The following is a 25333-nucleotide window of genomic DNA, read 5'->3' on the forward strand; positions in this document are numbered from 1 at the left end:
CAAATAGCTATCAGTGAAAACAAACAGAATCTTGATCCAAAACTGGTACCTCAGGACTAGAATATACAGGTCTAGCTACACAACACACAAATGCTTAGTTTAAGAAGTACTGGGCTTTTTTGATCGTAACAGTGGGCAATTAGTAGAAGAATGTATAACATGTGGTATAGTGCTGCTGGGGATAAGAATGAAAGGCTTGAGAAAAGCTAGGTGAACTCAACTATTGAATCTGCACAATCCTGATCAATTTATTTATTTAGATAGTTACAACCTTTAAACAAACCTTCACTGAGATTGCGTCATGAAAAATGTATTACTGTGAATCTAAATAATCCTAAATGATCGTTTAATTGCTAACCTCTCTTTTAAATCCATGAAGACAAAATTTTTATGACAGGATTTTTGATCAACAGAGTTTTTAGTAATACAACTCAGTAATTCAAATGTGTGATAAAAATATACTTTTAATGAAACAAACTGTATTGGTTATTTGTAAAATTCCTGCATTAGTATCATAGAATTTTGAAACATTTTTACTAGTTCAGGAGAGCAACCCCTGTGAACATTTTTAAATGGGAAAATGCAATCAACTTTATAATAACATTCTTTGTAACAATTTGCACTGAGATAGTTTCAAGCAGGCATAGTGATGGAAAGTGGAGACCGTCTCTCTTCCAACTGTGCTTTCCATATTTATTTCAATGTAACGTAACCTTCTTTCTGGTTATAGACCTGCCGTCCTGCCCACAGCCCAGCGGCTTGCCCTCATTGACCCATCCTTGCCTATTCACAGACCATTCTTCCAGCCTTCCCTTCATAGAATCTAGGCAACTATATACCCTCCTGTCCCTTTCCCTATGAAATAGCGCCATATGTAAGGGTCTTTAAATGGACAAAGGATGCATTTTTCACTTTTCCACCATGTGAAATCTTATAAGGAAGTTAAGTTATTTACATTTTAGAGAAAATTAGGGTATCACAATAAGGATTTAGTAGGAGAAAATGTGATTCGGATTGTGGGTGGAAAGGAAGTTTTCTTCAATGGAGAAAAAACTATATATGTAATTGTGTGTGTTGAGTACCTTACTAATAGCGTACATTAGCTTGTCTATTTACTGAAATTACAAACTATCCAATTTGCATTCTGTCATCCCCAAAACATCTAGTATAGTGCTACACTCTAAGGAGATGCTCATTAAATAGACAGAGATAAAACTTAATGGAAATACTTCTTTTCTCTTTTCAGCTTATGGTCAAATGATTCCTTTTGGCAGTCATCTCGAGAAAATAATTATACCATACCTCACCCAGGAGCAAATGTTGTTATTCCTGAAGGTAAATGCATAAATGTAAATAAATAAAATGCTGTGTTTATACCACAATAGTTAGCAGTTAGGGTAGATACCTTTATGCAGCACACCTTGGAGAAAGAGAAGATGTGAAGAGATGGATTCAGTTGTTGTGTCCTGGATGTCAGACGTCGCTTCTGGGTTTTATGTGGATTTAAACCTGAATATTAAGAATAATGGATTTTCTGAGAGAGAGAAGAATTAGTCATTGTGTGGAAAAAGGCTCACCAACTTCTAAATTAGGACTCACTGATAGGGCTGTCAGTGTTTTATCTATAGGCTATAGTCTATGGATTATGTTATATTCCATATACTAAAGTCTTGTTTTATAGGAACATGGATTGTGGCAGACACAGATATTCCACCAATGGAAAGACTCGTTATTTGGGGGGTTCTAGAATTGGAAGATAAACATAATGTGGGAGCTGCAGAGTCTTCTTATAGAAAAGTTGTTTTGAATGCTACCTACATATTACTGCAGGTAAGAGTGACAGTCTTATAATTTATACCCTTATTAGCCAAATGCTAAAATGTTGGAGATTTACTAAGCAAATTATAAGAAAGCATATGCACCTGATGTGATTAAAACACAACTGGCTCTACCCCATGAAATGCAAGCCTAAGTTCAATATATTTCTGCTCTCCTTTAAATATTAATGACACATTCCTAAAGCAGTAATTATCATGCTACTTTTTAGTGCGAGGTTTGCTCCATTTCAATCCTTTAGAATATTTGTATTATTATTAGGTAAATTTAAACTCACAGCTTGCTGCTACTAACAGAGAATCCACTGGAGTTCTGAGGAAAAAAAATTAAAAGATTTCAAGCCTTTTTTTTAAGAAAGCAAACAGTATTTCTTAAAATGAATGGATATAGGTGGGATTATGAAAACCAGGAGCAGACTAATAAAAATATTTCAGTTGTTTGGAATAATCACCTCATTCTGTCATAAATCTCAGATGGTCTTGAACATGTAATAGTTTAGTCAATTTAATTGTTCTGTCAGTCTTTTATTGGTGTTCATTTAAAAGAATAGCTTAACCAAAAAGGTATTAAGCACCACTAAAGAATAAGTGGGAGCCTTTCTTTCATAAAACTAGGCCTTTAATGCTTTAAAGGTGTTAGATACAGAGCTTAGAGGTAAATTAATGCTATAATTGAATCCTTACCTCACTGTTTAATAGTTTGGTAACAGGTTACGTTATCTGACTTCTTTCTGCATCAGTTTTCTCACCTATGAAATGAGAATAGTAATTCCAATTCATGGGTTTAGTGTAAAGGTTAAATGATATAAAATATGTAAAACCTTGCATGTTATGCCTGGCATAGAATCAGCAAGCATTTAGTAATAGCAATTTTTATTAATAGTGATGGCTCATGAATAACATAGCTTAGATATAAATAGGAGAGTATATTTTATATATGCCGCATTATTTTAAAGTACAGTGTGATCTGTTCAAACAGCACTAGTTTAGGTTTTAGGAGGTCTCAGTTTCAGGTCCAGTTCTGACAGTAAGTAGATGTTGAATTTGACCTTGGAAAAATCATTTAAACTGCCCATCCCAAAGTGGATGGGTTAAATTAAGGTCACTTCTAGTTACAGTACTGTTCTTTGTAAAACAAAAATTCATTCATTTTTACTAGGGGAGGCTTCCAGTCTTCCTAATTCCTTTCTTATGGGGAAATTTCTCCTGCTCAGTTTTGAAGTATTAACAATTTTCTGCTTCACTACAGGGAGGTAGATTAATTGGTGGCTGGGAAGATAACCCTTTTAAAGGAGAATTACAGATTGTTCTTAGAGGGAATCATTCTACTCCAGAGTGGGCTCTTCCAGAAGGACCAAATCAAGGATCAAAGGTCCTAGGTATGTGTTTCCAGATACCAAAAGAGTCATGTTAGTTTTGCAAATCTACTTTAAAACGTGTAGCACTGAAAGACTTGTTATGAGTTCATGATGTTATGGTTTCAGAAGTTTTTACAGACATTGATTTGTAGTAACAGGTTATAAAAGTTGCTGAGGTTTTAAAAAATTAAATCATGTCACATTAAAATAGATACAGATGTGCATATTTCCAAAATGTAACTTATTGCAACACTAACATTAGTGAATCACTCCATATGTATATTGTTTCTCTAATCTGGTTTTCTTCGTAATCTTTCTTTTATATAAGCAAAAATATTTTTCATATTTTAGTACTTTTCCCCTAAAAGGTAACTTTCTTATGCATTATTCCTACACAGTATTAAAAATCTGTGGATCAGTTGGCTCTGCTGTTGATCTCGGGTGTTGAAGCAGGGCTTTGGTTCCCCGCCAGTGATTGAGGTTGTGTCGCAGTGGTGAGAGCACCAAACCCTAGCCACTACACCAGTGGTCAGTGACAAGGCCCTGGCCCTACAGCTTTACAGAAAAAGAATTCCCACAAAGACGGAAAGTAGTGAAACAAGTAAAGTGTTATTAAGAGAAAAAAAGAGTACAGTACTTTTGGATAGACACACGGGTGAACTCAGAGAGAGAGTCGTACCCTCGTGGCAGTTTGAATCACTTTTATGGGGCATTTCTTCCCTGTTTCCTTTGACCAATCATTTTGATTTGCCTGGTTCAGAGTCCGTATTTGGTGTATCTCAGGATTTTCCCATGTGTGCGTGTGCATCTCTTAGCCAACATGGATTCTACCGAAGAGGCCTATGGGTAGTGAGCATTAGTTGCCATCACTTAGAATCACTCCCTTTTGACCTCCAAGGAGCCTTTCTGCTCATGTGTAGTCGGGGAGGTCTCCTGACTTCAAGAATGAAGAATATGTGGTCTCTTATCTTCTATCTGGGCAGGACCCAGCCTCCTCTCTCAATTGTCCTGTTATTCCCACCGCGGAGTATCCGTCCACAAGGAATGAACTCAAACCATTTGTCCTGGGGGCCCTTATGTCTCCTGCCTCGCTATCAGTTATCCAGTCATAACTGTTGCTAAGTTTTAATTTTCCGGTTGCATTTGTGTGGCTGTACATATTCCTATTCGAGCCTAGAAATCAAAGGACCTGAGAGGGTTTAATTTGGTCCTAATAAATAACTGCTTTTATTAATACCACTGCACATTTATTTAAAAGACACATAAATGTGCTTCAGTTGCTCCCATGTACAATTTCTAAAACAGTGACAATAAAAAAGGGGATTAAAAAGTGGCTTAAAATTGAATTAGCTCTTGCGAGACAGACAAATTCAAATCTTAAAGAAAAATTTCCTGAGGCAAACAAATTCAGTCTTAAAAAATTTTTGTTTGCTTTTATGTGTTTATTTTTTTATTTCAAAAATAACATTTCTAGCAACACAGAACCATATCAAGAGAAAACATACATCTTCTACTCTCCCCTTGAGGAAACTAACATTAGCAATTTTTACATGTGTTTTTCGTGCTTTTTATCTATGCCTGTATTCATATTACATAAAATGACTTGTGGTGCCTTATACAAAAACATGGTCAAACTAAATATATTACCGTGCAATTTTCTTGTTAACATATTATGAATATCTTTCCAGATTGATACTTAACATGTAACACTCTTCATTTTTATAGCATATTACACTACAGTATTAGTAATATATTCTAATTTACTCCTTCATTCTTATAATGATATACATTTGGATTAATTCTAGTTTTTCTAATATTTCCAAATAGTGTTGTATTAAACATCCTCATTGATGTATCCTTGTATACTAATTCAATTTATAGAGACCAGATTCCTAGAAGTAGGGCAAAGGGCCAAAGCCTTCTTATATAGCCCTGAGCAGATAACCCCAATTCTTTCCATTCATTCTAAAATGTTCAGTCGCTTATTAAAATATATCTACTAACTGTTTCATTTTATACTAGCACGTAACTCAGTTCTATGCAGTGAATAAATAGGAGTGTGTTTTTTTCCTGTAGGGGTGTTTGGTGAGCTGGATCTTCATGGAATTCCACGTTCGATATATAAAACTAAGCTCTCAGACACCGCAGAGGCAGGTTCCAAAGTCCTCTCTCTGATGGATGCTGTGGATTGGCAGGTAGAGGAATTACTATGTGGTGGAAAGTGAAAACACGCCATGGGTCAACTTAAGGTTTCTTCTTTATTCCAATGGACATTTATTTTGTCACATGATTAACCAGAAGAGAAACGTATGTTTTGCAATTAGTTTGCACTCAGAAAGCTGACTTGATAGCAGGCATTTAAAAATTGTGGTGTCAAAGGTTCTTCAGAACATATAAAGAACATTATGTATATATTAGTTATGAAAGGAAAATATGAAAGTTTGGGGGTAAAAAATATTTATTTACAAATTCTTGCAAAACAGAAAAAAGAATTATTTTAAATACCTTTTATTGTTATCTTGGTTATCTCTTTACTTCTAATTTGTGATTTTACATGTTAAGCATTTGGGAAGAAAACAAATCCTGATGCCCAGTGATATTCAAAACATGCCTGAGTTAAATAAGAGATTTTGGTAAAATATGAATGGTGGCAATTCCGATCTCTACTAGACTCCCAGGCTTGCATAGGCCACAGACTCACATGTTTTACAAATACTCTTTTTAATGCAAAAGGGTCAAGGAAATAGATGGATTACTTTTCCGGGCTCTCAGATTTCAGCCAGTTCCTTTCTGCTGAGAATAAGCTATAAGGTCACAGAACAAAGTGAGGCTTAGTCTGAGTAAATGAATACAAATCATCAAAACATATGGGGTTGGCTCTCTTAATGTAGTGTAAAATCAGTAAATAGAAGGAGGATTTGTTGAGAGTTATTATAAGCTACTTACAATATATTCATATTTGTGATAGTTGAGGTGTGATTACTTTTTAAAAGGTGGTTAAATGATTTAAATATCCCTATTATTCATCTAATTATCATTTATTAGTATTTATCCAGTTAATATTTTCTGCATATTATTTATATAATTAATATTTAGCCTAATGTCAGATATTTTCTAGGCATAGAGGATTCATTTGTGAAGAAATTGGTCAAACTATAGGGGAAATTGCATTGAAGTGGGAGAGGCAGACACTAAATGAACAGATAAATGTGTGTTATTTCAGATTATAATCTTTGTGATGAAGGAAATAAAACAGGGATGATAGAGACTGCCATGGTAGAGGGTGGCAGATAACATTAAATAGAGTGGCCAGAGAAAGCCTCTCCCAAGGGTATGACAGGGTTCAGGACATGCTACCCCAAAATATGAATAGTTTAAGGGAAGAAATTTCTGCACGTGCAGGAAGGACTTTCTGGCTTTCCCCTGAAGCAGGTCACAAAACCTTCATGTGAGAGTTGCCCTCCTTATACCCAGAGGAAAGAGACATCCTCAGCTCTGAAGACAAAGTGACACAGAGAAGAATCTGAATGGCCAACCCTTGCTGTTTCTCCCAGTTTCCTACACTTAGCTCATACCCTATCACAATTTTCCTCTACTCTCCACTCTTCCATAAAAATGCTCAGGTTTAACCATTTCTTCAGGGCTTCATTTCCCGTGTCATGTAAAATTTATATTGAATAAATCTATATGCTTTTCTCTTGTTAATGACTTTTGTTACAGGGGTCCCAGCTGAGAACTTGGAAGGGTAGAGGAAAAAGTTCTTTTTCGTCCCCTGCAAGTACTTTTGAGCAGAGACTTGGTTGACAAAGAGGAGCTTGTCATATATGATATACAGAGATTCTAAGACTTGACCATGCTCTGTCACTTATCTCTGCCTTTCTTACCCTTCAGGAATATCCAGTGATAGTTAACTGTGTAAAAAAAAAAAAAATCTGGGGGAAATTTTTTAAGTCTTAAGGGTATTATCCTGAGCAATTTTTAATAAAAATATGAATGTATTTGCTTTGATATATCTAATTTTAAAAATGTATATCACCTGTGATTTTATTAAGTGACTGAATTCAACTTAAGGAAATGTTGAGATAATTCAAAATATAGAATTCTTGCTATCAAACAAAAGCATATTTATTTTAGAGACCTAAATGTATGATTTGTTCTCGCTGATAATACCATGGTTGTAACCAATGTAAGTTAAATTAGAATTATTTAATAGTTATTAAGAAATATAAACCTATTTTTTAAAAATTGTTCTTGAATTTGGCACTTGAATTTTTCTAAGGAAGGAGAAGAGATTGTGATAACAACCACAAGCTATGATTTCCACCAGACTGAAATTAGAAGTATCGTTAAAATCCTGCATGATCACAAAATTCTCATTCTCAATGATACCCTTTCCTATACTCACTTTGGTAAGTGGCTGTTTTTTAACCAAATAGATATATAATTTAAATGTCTCGAAATATTCACAGTTTAGTGCTCTCCTCTGTAATTACAGTCATTTGATGAAACATCTCAGATTTTTAGAGGAGCATTTCACTTAGATTGGCACTGGTACCCAAAGGATGCTACTGTTTGTGTGTTGGCTGCAAAGAGTCCCTGCTGTGTGTATTAATTCATTCAGCAAATATTCAGCAGTGACCATTACATTCTACGGGATAAGGCTGACACTTTCTGTTTTAGGCAAGCTTCCAGAGATTCTTACGCACACTGAAATTTGAGCACCCTTGATCCAAGAGCATCTTTGTCCTGATTTGTTTCATTGACACATTCCTCAGCGGTAACTGCACTTAGACAAGCTGCAGCAAAATGGTAAAACTCTAATTCTCAAGGAAAGAAGGAATTAATCAGAATCGACTGAAGATGATCTTTCAACTTGTAGGATCAGGGCTTTCCCAGCACCCCAGCCTTTCCCCATTTCACATGCTACCTTCATCTGAATCCCAGGAAGTGGAAGCTGACAGGAGTGTAACGTTAGAAAAGCCATTCAGATACTTCTGATGCTCCTGAGAACTACAGCTAAGGTGGCATTATGCACTGGTGGATATCAGACCTGCATGAAAAAGAAACTTAAAAGAACTTTTTAAAGCAGTATTTTGATAGAAGCACGTGTCTGTCATTCTATATCACATATTTTTTCTTTAAATCAAAAGAAAAAGGTTTCTTTGAAGAACACTTTAATCGTAAAACAGTGTTTGAAGTTCAACAGTATAGATTCTTTCATTTAAAGTACCAAACACTTCTCTCTGCTTGAAATGTACCTGCTTGTCTTAAAGTTTTGGGTAAGACTTCTAGAAATGTAGAATGTAATTTAGGTTCTGTTTTTTAAAATTTTATTTATTTATTTTTGGCTGTGTTGGGTCTTTGCTGCTGCACGCTGGCTTTCTCCAGCTGCAGTGAGCAGGGGCCACTCTTCATTGCGGCGTGTGGGCCTCTCACTACGGTGGCCTCTCCTGCTGCGGAGCACGGGCTCCAGGCGTGTGGGCTTCAGTAGTTGTGGCACGGGGGCTCAGCAGCTGTGGCTCGCGGGCTCCAGAGCGCAGGCTCAGCCGCCGTGGCGCACTGGCCTAGTTGCTCCACAGCACGTGAGATCTTCCCGGAGCAGGGCTCAAACCCGCGTCCCCTGCATTGGCAGGCGGACTCCCAACCACTGCGCCACCAGGGAAGCCCCTAGGTTCTGTTTTAAAATTATTAAGATGTAAATGTACAGACTATGTTTGATATACTACTACATATTTATAAAGAATTGTAGTTGGTACAAAATATGTCACAGGAAAAGAGGAACAAACCAAGGTTTAGGCATCAGGAGAGGTAATACCTACGTATTGCTGACTGTCTACATGGCCCTGGGCAAGTTCATTTACTTCTCTATCTCATTTCCTCATCTGTTAAAATTACAGTAAGCTTCCCAACTTGTCTCGAAGAGTGTTTTTGTGTATAATTTGAAGTGTTTGCAAAACACCTATGAAGCAGTGAGTTTGTAAGTGCTGATTATAATAACCTTTTTGCTGTAAATAGGAGAAATACATTTGATTATATTTATTTTATAAATAAAAAGGTATAATTTCCAACTGCCATCTGTGTACATTTAAGCGTGTAACTCTAATCAATTCACGTATTTGTGTTGACTTCTGGCATATTAGAAAGTTACGTGGTCTGTGAGCTGCAAAGAAACTAATAAAGACAGGTATTTCTTAGTGTTGGTAGTAATCTAACTGTCCTTCCGCTGCAGCTGGAAGATACCTTGTTCCTGAAACCGGTCAGAGCTACACGTTAGCAGCTGATGTTGGGATACTGAATAGGAACATCAAAATACTTGGTGAGGATTATCCAGGTTGGCTGAAGGAATCTTTTGGTGCACGCGTCCTAGTCAGCTCATTCACTGAAAATATGGTGACATTTAAAGGTTAGTACAAATTCAGTTTATTTTTCTAAATGAAATGTAGCAGGGTCTCTTCCGTGTTTAGTTCTTAAATAATCCTCACTCCTTTACAGGATCATTTGTGTTAAAAAACAAAATCCAACTGAGGAAATTTTAAAGATCTTACTGGCTTTATTCAAGGATTCATGAATTGGGCAGCATGCAATCTAGCTGATACAAAGGAGCGTCAAAGAGCTGTGCAAAATTAAAGACTTTTATAGGCAAAAGGGAGCAGGAACAAGGTAGTTTTACTAGGCAGAAAAGAGGATTGGTTATTGCAAGGTTACTTCCCGTGTAGGGGGCAGAGGTTTATCAGGCAGATTACCTAACCAATGCTGATCAGGCAATTCGTGATGGACCGGTTTAAGGTTCCATTTCAGGAGAACTGAAACTGTAATTAAGTTTGTTTGATGATGGAGGGCTTAGCAAAAGTGACTCCATTTTGGGCGTGATGTCTTGTTTTTAACACATTGAAAAATAAAGGCTTGAGAGGGATGATGCAGTCAGGTACCACCCTCCAGAACCAAATTCCTAACATTATTCTACTAATTTTATCTTTAGAGGCAAAATAATTATCAAATTAACAAGGACCTTAGGTAACAGCTAGCCCAACCTTGCCCTCAAACAGAAATCGTTTCATAACAAGCGCACTGATCTGTTATTTTTGTTTGAAGGAAATTTTCAAATACATTTCAAAGATAGAGAAATGTATAATATAATGCTTATCATCACCAATTACCACAGGTATCAACTTTGGCCAGTCTTGTTTGATCTCTGAGCCCACCGACTTTCTTCAAGCCCACGGATTATTTTGAAGCAGCAAGCATATATTTTTTAAGATATATTTGACATGTAACATTGTGTAAGTTTAAGGTCTACAATGTGTTGATTTGATACACTTATATATTACAATATGATTACCACAGTAGCATTAGCAACATCTCTATCATGTCATATAGTTATTATTTTTGTGTGTGTGTGGTGAAAACAATTAAGAGCTAGTCTCTTAGCAACTTTGAAGTTTATAATATGGTATTTTTACTGTATCCCTAAGTTGTACATTATATCTCCAGGACTATTTATCTACTAGTTACAAGTTTATACCCTTAAACAGCTCCCTATTTCTCCCACCCCACAGGTCCTGATAACCACCTTTCTACTCTCTATTTTTATGAGTTCAGCTTTTTTAGATTCCACATATAAATGAGATCATACAGCATTTATCTTTCTGTCTCTGACTTATCTCACTTAGCATAATTCCTTCAAAGTCCGTCCATGTTGTCCCAAATGACAGGATTTCCTTCTTTCTCACTCATGGCTGAATGATATGATATATGTATACACACAGTGGAATGTTTTAGATAGATAGATAGATAGGGAGGTATCTCACATCTTTATCCATTCATCCATTAATGGACATTTAGGTTGTTTCTATATCTTGGCTATTATGAATGAAGCAACCATGTATTACTTCATCTAGAAATATTTCAGTGTGTAAATCTAAAAGACTTCTTTAAAAACATCTCTAAGAATCAGATTTTCAAATGTTAGTAATAATGTCTAAACATCAAGTGATTGTTCAGAATCCTCCAGTTCATTCCTTCTTTCCCTTCCTTCCTCCCTCCTTCCCGCCTCCCCTTTCCCCTCCCCCTCCTCTTTCCTTCTTTCTTTCCTTTCCTTCCTTTCTTTCTTTCCTTCTTTCTCTTTCACTGTCTTTGTTCATCGGGGTCTAAATAAAATCCATGTTGCAATTGGTTATGAATCTTAAATCTCTAATTCATTTCTCTTTCCTTGCAATTTATTTATAAAAGAAGTTAAGTCATCTGTCCTATAGTGTTTCCAATAGTCTGAATTTAGTGATGCATCCCTAGAATTTAACTAGTCCCTGCCTCCCTTGTATTTTCTATGCATAAGTAGCAAATTTAGAACTAGCAAATTGACCAGACTGGGACTCAGTTTTTAGGCAATAATTCCTCATAGTTGGTTGTTATTTTTCCATTAATAGGCATATAATGTACGATTGTTTTTCCTTTTGTGATGTTAGCAGTTATTATCATCGCCTGGATCTATTGAATCACTGAGATTTAAAATGGTGATATTTTAATTCTACTATTCCCTCCTCATTTATAATCTCAAATATTTCTCTAAAGAGAAGCTTCCCCAGACCACTGTTTGACTACCCTGAAGGGTAGTTTAGATAGAAAAAATGTTTGATTCTTTCCTCTTATTAACTAGTTTTCAAAACAATGAGTTGGTTGCCAAGAATCCTCCAAAGGTAACAAGGGGTTTTTGTTTTGTTTTGTTTTGTTATTAGTATCATTATTAGTTCCATGGATTTAAACATATTTGTTATGTTCTAATCCATTGTGAACGTTACCCTTATTGATACTGAAAATGCCCTCTCGTTGACCTTCAGAACCTTTTCATGTTGGCGCCTAAGCCCTCCGCCTTATGACGGTTTTTTTTTAATTACAAATTTATGTATGTATGTATGTATGTATTTATTTATTTATTTTTGGCCACGTTGGGTCTTCATTGCTGTGCACGGGCTTTCTCTAGTTGTGGCGAGCAGTGGCTACTCTTTGTTGCAGTGTGCGGGCTTCTCATTGTGGTGGCTTCTCTTGTTGTGGAGCACGGGCTCTAGGCACGTGGGCTTCAGTAGTTGTGGTGCGTGGGCTCAGTAGTGGTGGCACAGGGGCTTAGTTGCTCTGAGGCATGTGGGATCTTCCCAGACCAGGGATTGAACCCATGTCCCCTGCACTGGCAGGTGGATTCTTAACCACTGCGCCACCAGGGAAGTCCCTGACTGTTTTGGGTTTTTTTTTTTAGCTTCTTCACTTTCTGATATGACAAGCACATGTTATAATTTTTTTTTTTTTTCCTTGCTGAGACTGGGAGTAAGTTCTTCCTCCAAGTAACCCTGGTTCTTTTTATTGGAAGCTGGTGTTTCAATCTCACAATCTGGGTACCAGGAGTAATCCTCTATTCTTGACTTGAATTGTTTCAGCAGGAGCTCACTTGGTTACAATACTGCCTATTCCATTTTGCAACAGCTCTCATTTTAGAAAATCTTTATATTGAGCAAGCAGCTGTCCCACTATAACTTCTACCTATTGGTCATAATCTGCCAACAGAAGCTTAACTGACGAGGAGAATAGTAATGAGGATCATAAAGTAATACAAGATTCCAGACACTGTGCTAAGCACTTAACACATATTATGTCATTCAGTCCTCATAGTATTATGGCATAAATATTGTCCTCTTTTTAAAGATAAAGAATTAGATGATTAGAGGGATGAAATTACTCTGATCTTGGATACTTAAAGCCCCATGATGGATCCTATTCACATGTCAACCTTTCCTTGCTCCAATAAATTATTTTGTGATGTAAGTAAAGAAAAAGGATCTATAGCTTTTGTAGGTCCAGGGTCAGTAGTAATCATTTCTTCTCTGTATCTATCTTATTAATCTTATGTTCTCCACCATACACCTAATCGCTGGCTCATGGATTTCCAGACAGGCTTTTCCCTTCTAGTGTAAAACAACTCTTCTCCAATGTATTTTATTAGATATCAGTTTTTGAAACAAGGAATACCCTCTACTGTATTTTTACCAGCCATGAAACTCTGTGCCTCAGTTTCCTTGTATAGAAGACAGGAATTATAAAAGTTCCGAAGTCACAGATGTTGTGTGAGAATTAAACCACACATTGCCTGTTAAGCACTTAGTACAGAGCTTGGCACAGAGTCATGGCTCATGGATTGTTATTGCTGTTCTTAATAATCTATGAAATTGCCTTTTGTCACTTCAGTGGCACTTAGGACAAACTCGATCAGCAGATACTTGGCAATGCATATTCTGGAAAAAATTATGTAAAGATTATGTCCTTAACAGCTCTTTAGAGCATCAAAATTGAAATGTCAGGTAAATTATAACTTGTGCCTCATGCCATGCATTCTCAACAGGGACTGTATCACTACCAATAGGTGAAAATTGACTCTTGGGGGAAAAAAAAAACCAGTTTGTGGTCCTCCAAAGGGCCTCCATACCTTGACAGATATGTAGTATATCTGTGGTATTAAAATGTCATGGAGAGGGAACGCTATTCAGAAAGAGAAATGTCTGAAAAGGTTCTTGTGAGGGGCAGTAAAAACACAAATTCAGAGACATTGCCTTATTTGGATTAAAAGGGCAAAGAAAAATGAATACAATTTTCATGAAAAAGTTGAAAACAAATTTGTCATTTGGAAAATTACAAAAACTTTAGCAGTTTTTCAAAAATTTTTATTCAGCTTCAAGGAAAAAAAATGTGTAACTCTTTTCCCCACTAGGAAATGCAAGAATAAGTAATGTGGAATTTTATCACAGCGGTCAAGAGGGCTTCAGGGATAGCACGGATCCAAGATACGCTGTAACATTTCTTAACCTGGGACAGGTTTGTACTTTATTTTAATTTTTTCATATACCCAAAATTAAGTATTTTGATTTGATTTTCATTTAACTTTACTAAATGCCCATATCTTAGAATTGCTAAGACTATAATCTAATATAATAAAACTTTCTTAGATGTATTTCTCATTAACATTTTTAGACTACAACAGTATTTGATGCCAACCATTTCATGCATTATTTAAGGTCAGTAAAAAAAAAAAAAAACGGAAAATGGAGCATAAAAGGTGAAAGAATTGAAGATCTATAATAGTATTTCACATTTCTACTTTACTTTACAATGACGAAAAATATTTCCAAACAGTTACTATTAAACAAAGTGAGTGTTGCTTAAATTTCTCAAATGAAAAGCATGTCTGTATATCCATGCCTCTGTCAAAAGTGGGAAAATAAATATGCTTAGAGGGCTGCTGATTTAAGAAAAAATGAGAAAGAGCATATTTCTTATATAGAATTTGAAAAAGAATAGATACATGTATAACTGAATCACTTTGCTGTACACCTGAAACTAACACAACATTGTTAATCAACTATGCTCCAATATAAAATAAAAATATGAAAAGTAAATAAATAAAATAAGATTAAAAATATATATATTATGGAGGGGAGATAAATTGGGAGTCTGCGATTAATATATGACACTACTATACATAAAATAACAACGACCTACTGTATAGCACAGGGAACTATACTCAATATTCTTGTAATAACCTATAATGGAAAAGAATCTGGAAAAGAATAGATATATATGTATAACTGAATCACTTTGCTTACACTTGAAACTGACACAACGTGGTAAATCAACTATATGTCAATAAAGATAAATAAATAAAAATTTTAAATCATGTAGGTTTGGAATTGAAACCCCTAAACTACTTATTGACTGTTTCCTACAGACATTTGAATTGTAACCCCTGCCTTGAGTATCGACTTCTGTGGTTAAAACAAAAAATCCCTGCTCATCATATAATAAACTGTTATGAAAAATAATTTTTAGTTCCTTAGCATTTTATAGGTAATGATAGAAATATAAATGCATAGAAAAGCACTTGAGAATTTTTAATTCACATTTAAAATAAGCATTTCTTTTTTGCTCTTTTTAATCATAAACCGAAGGTATATGGACATTTCCCAGCATTAAAAGGTCTGCTGGGAAGTCATCTTCTTTCATGGAATGTAAATTGAGTATTTTGTTTATCAAGATTTGTTTTCTGAAAACACCTACTTCAAATTTTTTTCTTTAAATATCCTTTAACTTTGTTTTTAAAATGTTCACTGAATCCTGATGTTTTATAGATTCAAGAACGTGGCTCATCTTATATTCAAGGCTGTGCTTTTCACAGTGGCTTTTCCCCTGCAGTTGGTGTATTTGGGACAGATGGATTGGACATAGATGATAACATGATTCACTTTACAGTGGGGGAAGGTAATATGATAATATTTCAGTCCAATAACATGTCTTCTGAGACAGCCTTGTCTGCAAACTCTAGAGCCAGGGTGTCCAATTGATCTTTCTTCAAGAATGGAAATAAAGGGTCTATGTTTGTGCTAACATGGTAATTACTAAACTGCATGTGGCCATTCAACACTTGAAATGTGGCTAATGTGACTGAGAAACTGGATTTTTAATTTTAATGGTACTTAATTATGTTACTTTACATTTAAGTAGTCACATGTGGCTATGGCTGTCATATTGGACAGTATAGCTCTAGAAGAATTATTTACCAGACCATGATCTTATGTGAGTTATTTAATCACCAATAGTTTAAATTCCTGACTTTTAACATACTTCTCACATATAAAACAAAAAGATTATTCACAAATAAAGATAATTTTTTAAAAATATATATTTGATTTGATTTAGGGGGTTGTCCTTTCTTGAATATCAGTCTAAAGCATAATACAAATTCATTTAAGGTGTATAAAATTTGTGTGTATATTTGTTAAAATCTAAGGTGGAGCCTGTGAACCCACATATTTAACAAAAGATTTTAATTCAGGTAGTCTATTAAAGAGGTAGAGTATCAAAGAGTTCAGAGGGTTCACTCTAAAATCAAAAGGGTTTGTTTGTCAGGTTCAAATGAGAAAACTAATTTCATGGAAGAAATGAAAGACATTCCCTATAGTACTCATTTGGGGGAATTTTCTTTTTTTCCAGGCATGAGAATATGGGGGGATGCCAACAGAGTCCGAGGAAACTTGGTTACACTTTCAGTTTGGCCAGGAACCTATCAGAACAGAAAAGACTTGAGCTCAACTCTCTGGCATGCAGCAATTGAGGTAGTGTGAACAAATTTAAAATTATAAGTAGACAAAATTATAATTTGTAATTCTCTTATTGAAGATTATAATTTCTGTAGAATTTGTAAATCTCAAAATGTCATTGAAAATGATTTCTTCCTTAGATAAAGATTGTGGATAAAGTGAGCTGATTAAAGGAGTGAATGAACTTTCTTTAAAGATGTTGTGAGCTCCAGTAGCCATTGGATTTTTCTCTGTGTTGACGTCCATTGGTTTAAATAGTTCTCTTATTTACTTGCTTCTCCAACATTAATTATTGCTTTCAAGTTCCATTACAGGGTCTCTCTGCTTCTAATTGACTGAATGCCTTACACATTTTACTATTTAACTCTGAATTTAAATGCAAAATTATAATGATAGACTATAAAATCTCTAAAATCCATTTCTCATCTAAAACTCTTATGATTCTATATGCAAGGTTATTTACTCTTATTGGATATTACTAATTGGACCTTTCTTGTTTCCCATGAAGTTTCTTCAATTACTATAGGTATTTATTTAGATGTAGAGTGAGATTGTAAGCAAGAAAATAGGAAGTACAGAGAGGATTTAGAGGAAAGATAGCTTCCTCTTGTTTTTATCTTACTTACTTATACCATAGGAAAGAAAAGGAATTTAAAAAGCTCTCTTTGAAAGATAGGGTAAGGATTGAATTTTGTTTTTGTACAACTATTAATAATTACCTTAAAGCAAAATCTGAAAGCCTGGAACTTAATATACATTTATAAGGTAATAATGTTCTCTTTTTGTCTATTTATAGATGTTAGAATTGAATCAAATGCCAATTCCAAATCTTTAAAGTTATCTATATCTTTTGAAAGGCATTTTTTTTAGTTTTATGAATTCCATTTGACTCTATTTTTATCATAATCTTTAAAAATAAGGCTGTTTAACATGCTTTAAATAAGTGAGATTTGGACCGTTTTGCTGATTCTGTGTAGGCAAGAACTAAACCTTCTGTGCTCCATACTTTTCATTTTCTACCACTCTGATTTGGCTCATAAAATAAATTTGTTTAGTAATTACCTACTTGTTCTAACCCAGTTTTTTATTATAGCAGATTTTCTTTAATGAATGCCTCTACTGAATTTTATGGTCCACTGTAATTGCCTTAGTTGTCTTTTTCTTAATAAATCAAATTGGTAACAGAATATAACCAAAAAAGAGTGATAAAATTTTTGTAGCCTTGTTATAATACTGGAATTTTGTCTATGGCTTGTTAATATTCAACCACGTCCAGTGGATTCTGTGACAGAAATGAAAAGTAATCTCTTTAATGTAATGAAGAGTATAATGAAGTCTAAAGTATAGTATCTAGTGGTAGGTTTACACCAAGAAGCTAAGGTAATTTCAGTACTTCATTTGTATTATAAATTTGAATGGGGTGAATGTGAATTAAATTTTTACTCCTGGAAGTATCGTCATAATTAGTTTTCCACTGTATGTTGCATACCTGCTCTCATTGCATAATTGTGTAAGAGCCTGACCCAAAGCATTTTCTTTATCGTTATACTAGATAAATAGAGGGACCAATACAGTCTTACAAAATAACGTAGTGGCTGGATTTGGAAGGGCAGGATATCGCATCAATGGTGAACCTTGCTCAAGTAAGTCTTTGGCATAGAGTCACTAAAATTAGGAAATAACTTGTCCAAATTTGTTCGAAACAAATAATTATTGCTTGTGAGTTGAAAAGTAATATTGCTTCTTCCTGGGCACTGAAAGAACTCAACAAACTAAATTATTTCCATATAATATTGGGTTTAAAGAAAAAATTAAAACCAATTTTCTTCTCATCCTTCACCCCATCACCCTTCTCCAGCAGCCCCAGGTTGCCACGCTTTTCCCTGGCCCTAGGACACTGCAGCCCCAGGTCCTCTCTTGAGACCCTGTCCCCATCCTCACCCTCTTGAGACCGGGCCTTGCTGCTCCCCAGGCCTCCCCTTCACAGTCACTGCCTCAGGGAGGTCCCTGAGCCCCAGGCTGAGGAAGGTGACCAGCCCTGTCCTTGTGATACCCTCATGTCCTTCTGTCCAATCCCATGCCACTAGCTGTGCCTGCCACAGCGTGTTTGCATTCCTGATCCCACTGGACATGAGCTCTTCCTTGACAAGGGTATCTTTATTCTATCCCTGTGACTGTAGAGGAGATGAGAAGGAAAGAGAAAATCAGAGGGATAACCAGGGAGACAGAGTGAGCCAGAGAGTGTAAGGGAGAAAAAGAGGGGGTAAAGTAGAGAATGGTGGACAGTTGGGTCTGATGGACTTGGGAAGACACAACAAGAGTGAGAGAGAGTAGTCCGGGCGAGAAGCAGTGGGATGAAAATAAACAAAAGGGATCAGCAGAGAGATGGGGGAGGACAGAATAGGATAAGGTGTGTTGACTAATAGTATCAAGGGAATAAAAGAAGGATAGATCCTTTAAAAACAGGCTTTTAAGATAACTATTTTCCATGTTTATGATCCAAAAACTCTTAACAACAGCTTCAGTGCTTGTTTGATGGTACTGAACAGTGATTATCTTATCCCACCATCACTTTCCCAAAAGCAACTTGTAAGCATAGAGATACATGCCTACAGGGATATGTCACTACTTCATGCTTCCGCTTTAAAGGAATACATGCTCACTATTCATATGATAAAGCCTGCAAGCATGAAAAAAATCAAAGGACATGAACAGAGGGTTCTCAGACACATTTCTATCAGATTAGTAAAAATCAAGAATTAACTGAACAACTGCTCTCCTGACAAGGCTGTAGGGAAATAGTAACATTTACACTTTGCTGGTTGAAGGACAAAATGATATAACCCCTACAAAGGGGAATCTGGCAATAGCTACCAAAATTATAGAGGCATTTACCTTTAACTCAGCATTTCTACTTCCTGTAATCTAACAGTTGCCTCTACAGCAGTTAGAAAAAGAGTTGTGAACAAGGTTATTCATCACAGCGTTGGCCTGTACTGGCAGAAAATGGAAAGCTACCCTGTGTCCAGTTCCTGTGGGCTAGTTGTATAAAGTCAAACACTGGAACACTGGGCCCCTCTAAAAAAAAGAAGGAGAAAAGATGCATACTAGGTATTAATATGGAGAAATCACCAGAACATTCTAAAATGATAAGTGGAGGTTACTTAGAAAGGGAACAAAAGAATATGTATGGTATATGCATTTACATAAAGAAACACTGAAAGTGTAAAAGCAAAAAGTCATTGAAGGTGAGTAGGAACAGGGTGACTGGTCACTTATTACTGTATAACTTTCTATAAACTCTTGACTTTTAAACCAGATAACTTAATTATTGAATCAAAAAAGTCAAAGAATGCTAGACCTGCTGGCTTTACCTCTTGGGAAACTTAGCTAAAGGAAATGGAATTTTCTCTGAAAAACGTATAGCCCTTCTACAGTTGATTTTTTCAATCTCTATAGGTATTTTTGAAATTCTTTGAATAAGCATTTTTTTCTGTAAATTCAAAAATTGTTGGACTTCAGCTAACTTTTTTCTTGTACAAAGTACATTTTGAAGGAATAAAACAACTTCGCCACAGATATAACTGATTCCTCGATGTATGCTCTTTTTAAATATTTTAGTTCCCAACAGCTTAAAGTAGCTTTTCTTTGACTTAAATTTTTAAAATATAGGGCTTCCCTGGTGGCACAGTGGTTGAGAGTCCGCCTGCCAATGCAGGGGACACAGGTTCGTGCCCCGGTCTGGGAAGATCCCATACGCCGCAGAGCGGCTGGGCCCGTGAGCCATGGCCGCTGAGCCTGCGCGTCCGGAGCCTGTGCTCCGCAACGGGAGAGGCCACAACAGTGAGAGGCCCGCATACCACAAAATATGACCTGTGAATATGAATATTTACTAATATGTATAATGCCACGTAATGCATTTTTCACTGAATATATTGATCTTCCTAAATAATCGGGAGTGTTTATAAGGAGCAACTGAAATATGAGGCGTCACAGAGGAACTGAGGGTTTAAGTTCCCGGAATGGGACATCAATTTACACAGTTCATCTCCCTAACAAGGGACAGGCTGGGATGCTGGGAAGGGAGCTCTGCCACACGTGGGTCCAAAGGTGGAGCCATCCTTGTCCATGGGGCTGCATTGTGCAGAACCAAGGTGTAGCCATGCAGACAGCTTCTGAGGGAGGAAACAATAGAAACCAGGCCGACGACCATAGGTGAAATGTCAATCTCAAAGGACACTAGGAAGAAGGGAAAAGCAATCGAAGATGGAGGAAGTCAGATCCCGGGGAACTTGGACAAGAGAACTGGTGCAAAGTACAGTTTAGGAGGCAGTGCTGCTCTTTATGGGGAATCCTCAAATTTATGCATGGTTGGGACGAGTTTTTAAGGCCACTGATCTGATTTGTACATAAGTAAAACTTTCGTGAAAATCCACTTTAATTATCCTGTATATTAATAATGGGTATAGCTTCCATTTATTGAGGCACTTTATGTGGGTTATTTCATTTCATTTTGAAACAACCCTGAATTAGACATTATAATTTTTTATATATGAGGAAACTTAAGTTATAAAATGTTAAGCAACTTTCCCAAGATCATGCATACATTAATTCAAGAAGTATTTGATGAGCACCTACCTCTGCATTACTTTCTAGGCTCTAAGAATCTGGCCACGAAGGAGCTAGACAGTTTCTTCTTTCATGAAGCTTACGTTCTTATAGGAGAGAGGAGATGAATAATTCACAAATAAGTAGTAATTAAATATCAAAGTGAAAAAAATTTTAATTGCCATGTTAAGTGACTGAGGTGCTAACTATGAATCCGGTAGTCAGAGAAGGCCTTCTAAGGAAGTGACACTTAACTTGAAAATGGGCTGACCAGAAGGAACCCGTAACATTTATAGACAGCAAGTGGTATCATTGTGTTTTTCAAGTTTAGCCTTGTTTGAATTCAAACTTCATAATCTTTCTAAAGAAATTCATGTTTAATCAGATATAATAAGTTAAGGGTGCTAGCACAAAAGTAAACTTTTGCAAATGAATATACAATTATTCTGAGTAACATTGAAGAGACAAATTAGATAAGAGAAATACTAAATAGAATAAACTGTAAGTAGCTGAACCATACAAATATTTGATCATGTTATTAAAATTTGCATCAGACTCATATATTTAACTTTTAAAAGAATTTCAACTTTAACTGATACTGCTTATAACTCTATGACTTGATTCATAATGTTAATTTACTGGTTCCATATTTCCTTCAAAGGTCAGTCTTATTCTCTGGAAAAGTGGTTTGACAATGAAGCCCATGGAGGTTTATTTGGTATCTATATGAACCAAGATGGCCTTCCTGGATGCTCTCTTATACAGGGATTTACCATTTGGGCATGCTGGGATTATGGAATTTATTTTCAGGTAAATGGATCCCAAAACAGTGATTGTTTATTTTCTTTTATGATTATATTTCATACGATGTAACCTCCAAGTTCTGTTACAGACCACGGAGAGTGTGCGTATCTATAACGTGACCCTGGTTGACAATGGAATGGCCATTTCTTCAATGATTTACACGCCACCTGCTGTATCTCACAGAATTTCCAGTAAAACAGTGCAGATTAAGGTAAGAATTGAACGCAGCCACACAAAGCAGAAAGAGCAACTCTGACAAGGGTAGAATTCTTGAATACAGATGATTTTCTTGACCTCTTTGCCCTACTAGCCACACCTCCTGCCTCTGTGCTCATTGCCTTCTGCCAAGAAGCTCTCCGTCCTTCCCTCTCCCCTCTCCTTCCCTCAGCTCTTCTTGCTTATCACCTGCTAATCTTGCCACAATTAGTTAAATTTTCACTATCTCTATGAAGTCTTTCCTGAACCAGCTTAGGTAGTTTTGACACTCCCTCCTCTTTTTGTTCCTACTTGCCTTGCACATATTCCTATCATGGAAACATAACATCTCTTTAAATATAATTATTTACATGCCTGTCTCCCCCCTCTGACTTTGAATGTCATCCACTTGGGGCAAAAATCACATCTTTTTTAACTTGGTTTAATGAATGATCCACTTCTCAAAGTTATACAGGTTGTGTTTTGCTACAGTGGCATTCATTACTATTCATTATTATGTTTTCTTTTAAGAAAAGTTATTATTAAAGCTTACTGTTTGAACTTTTTTTTAAAATAGAACTCATTAATTGTTGGAAGTAGCCCTGAATTTAATTGCTCTGATGTCCTAACTAATGATGATCCCAATATTGAACTTTCTGCTGCCCATCGAAGTTCTAGACCTCCCTCAGGTAAAGATTTTAGAACTTTTAATTTTGGGGTTCATATGAGTGCATATTCAAATTTCATTAACTTTCTTCTTTTTATAAAAGGTGGGAGAAGTGGGATTTGCTGGCCTACCTTTGCTTCAGCACATAACATGGCACCGCGGAAACCCCATGCAGGGATCATGAGTTACAATGCCATCAGTGGTCTTTTGGACATCTCAGGCAAGTTTAAACATAGTCTTTGAAAGTCTACTCAGTTAAGTTCTGTGAAGAATACGTAGAATATAACTAGTGATGTTTCATTGTTAGTTAAAAAAAATAATGATTAAATTAATCTGCTCAATACGACAAGCAAAGAAACCAGACATCAGAGTCAATTTCAAGAATAGTTCCCTGGCAACATTCATACATATAAAAGAACTGACATTTCATTTTCTTTTTAAAACAACAGAAAAAGCACTGGTCTAGTGATTTAATATTAATTAGTTTCTCTAAATCGTAAAGCCCTTTTATATAATTAGGGTTATATTTTATTAGAAGCTTTTATGACTGCAGAAATTTTAGTTCATAGAACTTAAATGTTTTGCCAAACTCCCACAGCTGCTGGCAGAACTAGGATCAGAATCAAGATCTCTTGACTTAAAATCTGCTGCTTTTTCACTGAACCAGGCTGCATCCTTAAAAATGTAAAATAATTAAAATAGATGTAGTAAACATACCAAGTATTTTCGCTTTGCCCATTAAATACGCTGAGCCATTCTCTATTTCAGTTTAGCAAATCTCCCTTTCATGATAACTTTAACCAGTGTCACCTGAAAGAAAGCAGTTCAATAAATTAGACATCTAAGTTCTGACATATTATTTCTCATAACTTTAATTCCCAGAAATGCAGAACAAATTATCATTTTTTAGTGTTACTTGTAATGATACCCCTGCCAAAAATTATTTAACATGCTACATAGGTTTAGGACCAATAAAGGAGATCTACACAGGGAACAAACCGCATCTATTACTATAGTATTTTATTGATGCTCATCTACAGGCTTATATTCATGTGTATACAATATTTTCTTAGGAGAAAATACAGTCAAGCAGGGTAGTATATAGCATATAACTAATTTAAGAATTTTTTGGACTCCCTTTTTGCTGTTTTCAGTTTTGAGTTACTGGATTTTAAGTGCAAAAGGGATCGTTTTTTGATCTAATCAGTTTTATCTTTTGACCACATAATATATGCAATAAGACCAGGAGAGCAATAATATTTCAGTTAGCCTTTGCTGCATAACAAACCATCCCCCAAATTCAAAGCCTCTAAACAACCGTTTATGAGCTCATGATTCTGTAGATTGGCAATTTGGGCTTTGTTCAGCTCTGTGATTCTTCCGCTAATCTTACCTGGGATTATTCACTGAGCTGCCATCACTTTACAAGATGTGTAGGGGCTGGTTAGTCTGGGACAGTCTCACTTCTGTGTCTGGTGGCTGGTGCTGGCCCTTGATGGGGTAATGAGAGTGCCAAATGTCTCCTAGGCATATTCACATGCTGGTAATCACAGAATTCCCCAAGAACACCAAGAGAGAGTGAGCCCTAATATGCAAGCACTTTTCAGATCTGTTTATACTACAATTGCTCTTGTCCCATTGTCCAATGCAAATCACAGAGAAAATATGCCAAGCTCAGAGAAAATATGGGAGAGGACTACTCAGTGGTGTGGATACAGTCCACAAATAGTGGTGGACTTATCTGCCACATAAGGTAAGAGTTCCATGTTCAAGGTAATGTTAAATGATGTGTTTGGTGGAATATACATGAAATGAAACTGATTTTACCCTTTCTCTATAGGAAATAATTGTGTTTCTATTATTTATGTTTTAGGTTCCACATTTGTTGGATTTAAAAATGTTTGTTCAGGTGAAACTAATGTGATATTCATTACTAACCCTTTAAATGAGGATTTACAGCATCCAATCCATGTGAAGAACATACAGCTGGTTGACACTACTGAACAATCAAAAATATTTATACATAGACCCGATATAAGGTAAAATATATGATAACTCAGTTTCTTCTTTTCTGTCATCACAGTTTTCCATTGTTTTCTTCCCCTGCCATGGATCTGAGAAAGTTGCTAAATTTAAAGTAACTGTTTATGTCTATGAAATTTCAATCAGCATTATGAAAATTAAGAGTATTTAACATATCTGTGTCTTCAGGTAAGTTGAAGAAGCTAGGCCTTAATATGTATATTTTCTCATACTTTTTTTTCCCATGTATCGTACATAGCACCATCATTAAACATAAAAGATAGAGAATGGGTCAGAAGTATATTTGTACATTAATATCTCTCCATTAATAGTCATTAGGAATGAAAGTCATGTCTATCATTTCTTCCCTTTCCCTTCCCTCTTTTGTCTCCTTTTGCTTTACAAATATCTTATTATATGCACCCCAACATGTACTTGGAAATTAAATGGGAATCATTATAATCATTGTGACTAAAAATATGCAGAAACTTTGAACAGTGATTTTTTTTTCAATCACAGAGGTTAGTTGGTGTCAGGATATTTCTAGAAGCTGAACCACGTAGATTCTAAGTCTTGAAAGAATATAGCCAATAACTGCTACTCTTCAAAAAATTTACATAGAAGACAATATTGGAGGAAAGAAAGTTTCCATTAGAGCTCTTTGACCATTTTCAGTATAGAGAGAAGACAAGAAATAATGCTAATTAAATA

The 25333-nt window shown here is 35.8% G+C and overlaps 1 protein-coding gene across 1 annotated transcript in view; it reads left to right on the forward strand.

Moving 5' to 3' along the window:
* The window catches only part of PKHD1L1 (PKHD1 like 1), a 153967-nt gene that overhangs the window by 103231 nt on the left and 25403 nt on the right, over window positions 1-25333 (forward strand). Inside the window, exons 54-68 of the mRNA XM_030863107.2 lie at window positions 1247-1335; window positions 1682-1830; window positions 3085-3214; window positions 5270-5388; window positions 7473-7602; window positions 9423-9596; window positions 13944-14047; window positions 15358-15487; window positions 16220-16341; window positions 17879-17969; window positions 21596-21744; window positions 21827-21949; window positions 22511-22622; window positions 22704-22820; window positions 24474-24639. Of these exons, the coding sequence (XP_030718967.2) occupies window positions 1247-1335; window positions 1682-1830; window positions 3085-3214; window positions 5270-5388; window positions 7473-7602; window positions 9423-9596; window positions 13944-14047; window positions 15358-15487; window positions 16220-16341; window positions 17879-17969; window positions 21596-21744; window positions 21827-21949; window positions 22511-22622; window positions 22704-22820; window positions 24474-24639 (1905 nt within the window). The remainder of the gene's footprint in view (window positions 1-1246; window positions 1336-1681; window positions 1831-3084; window positions 3215-5269; window positions 5389-7472; window positions 7603-9422; window positions 9597-13943; window positions 14048-15357; window positions 15488-16219; window positions 16342-17878; window positions 17970-21595; window positions 21745-21826; window positions 21950-22510; window positions 22623-22703; window positions 22821-24473; window positions 24640-25333) is intronic.

This window comes from Globicephala melas, chromosome 17 (assembly GCF_963455315.2).
Source record: "Globicephala melas chromosome 17, mGloMel1.2, whole genome shotgun sequence".
Lineage (NCBI taxonomy): Eukaryota > Metazoa > Chordata > Mammalia > Artiodactyla > Delphinidae > Globicephala > Globicephala melas.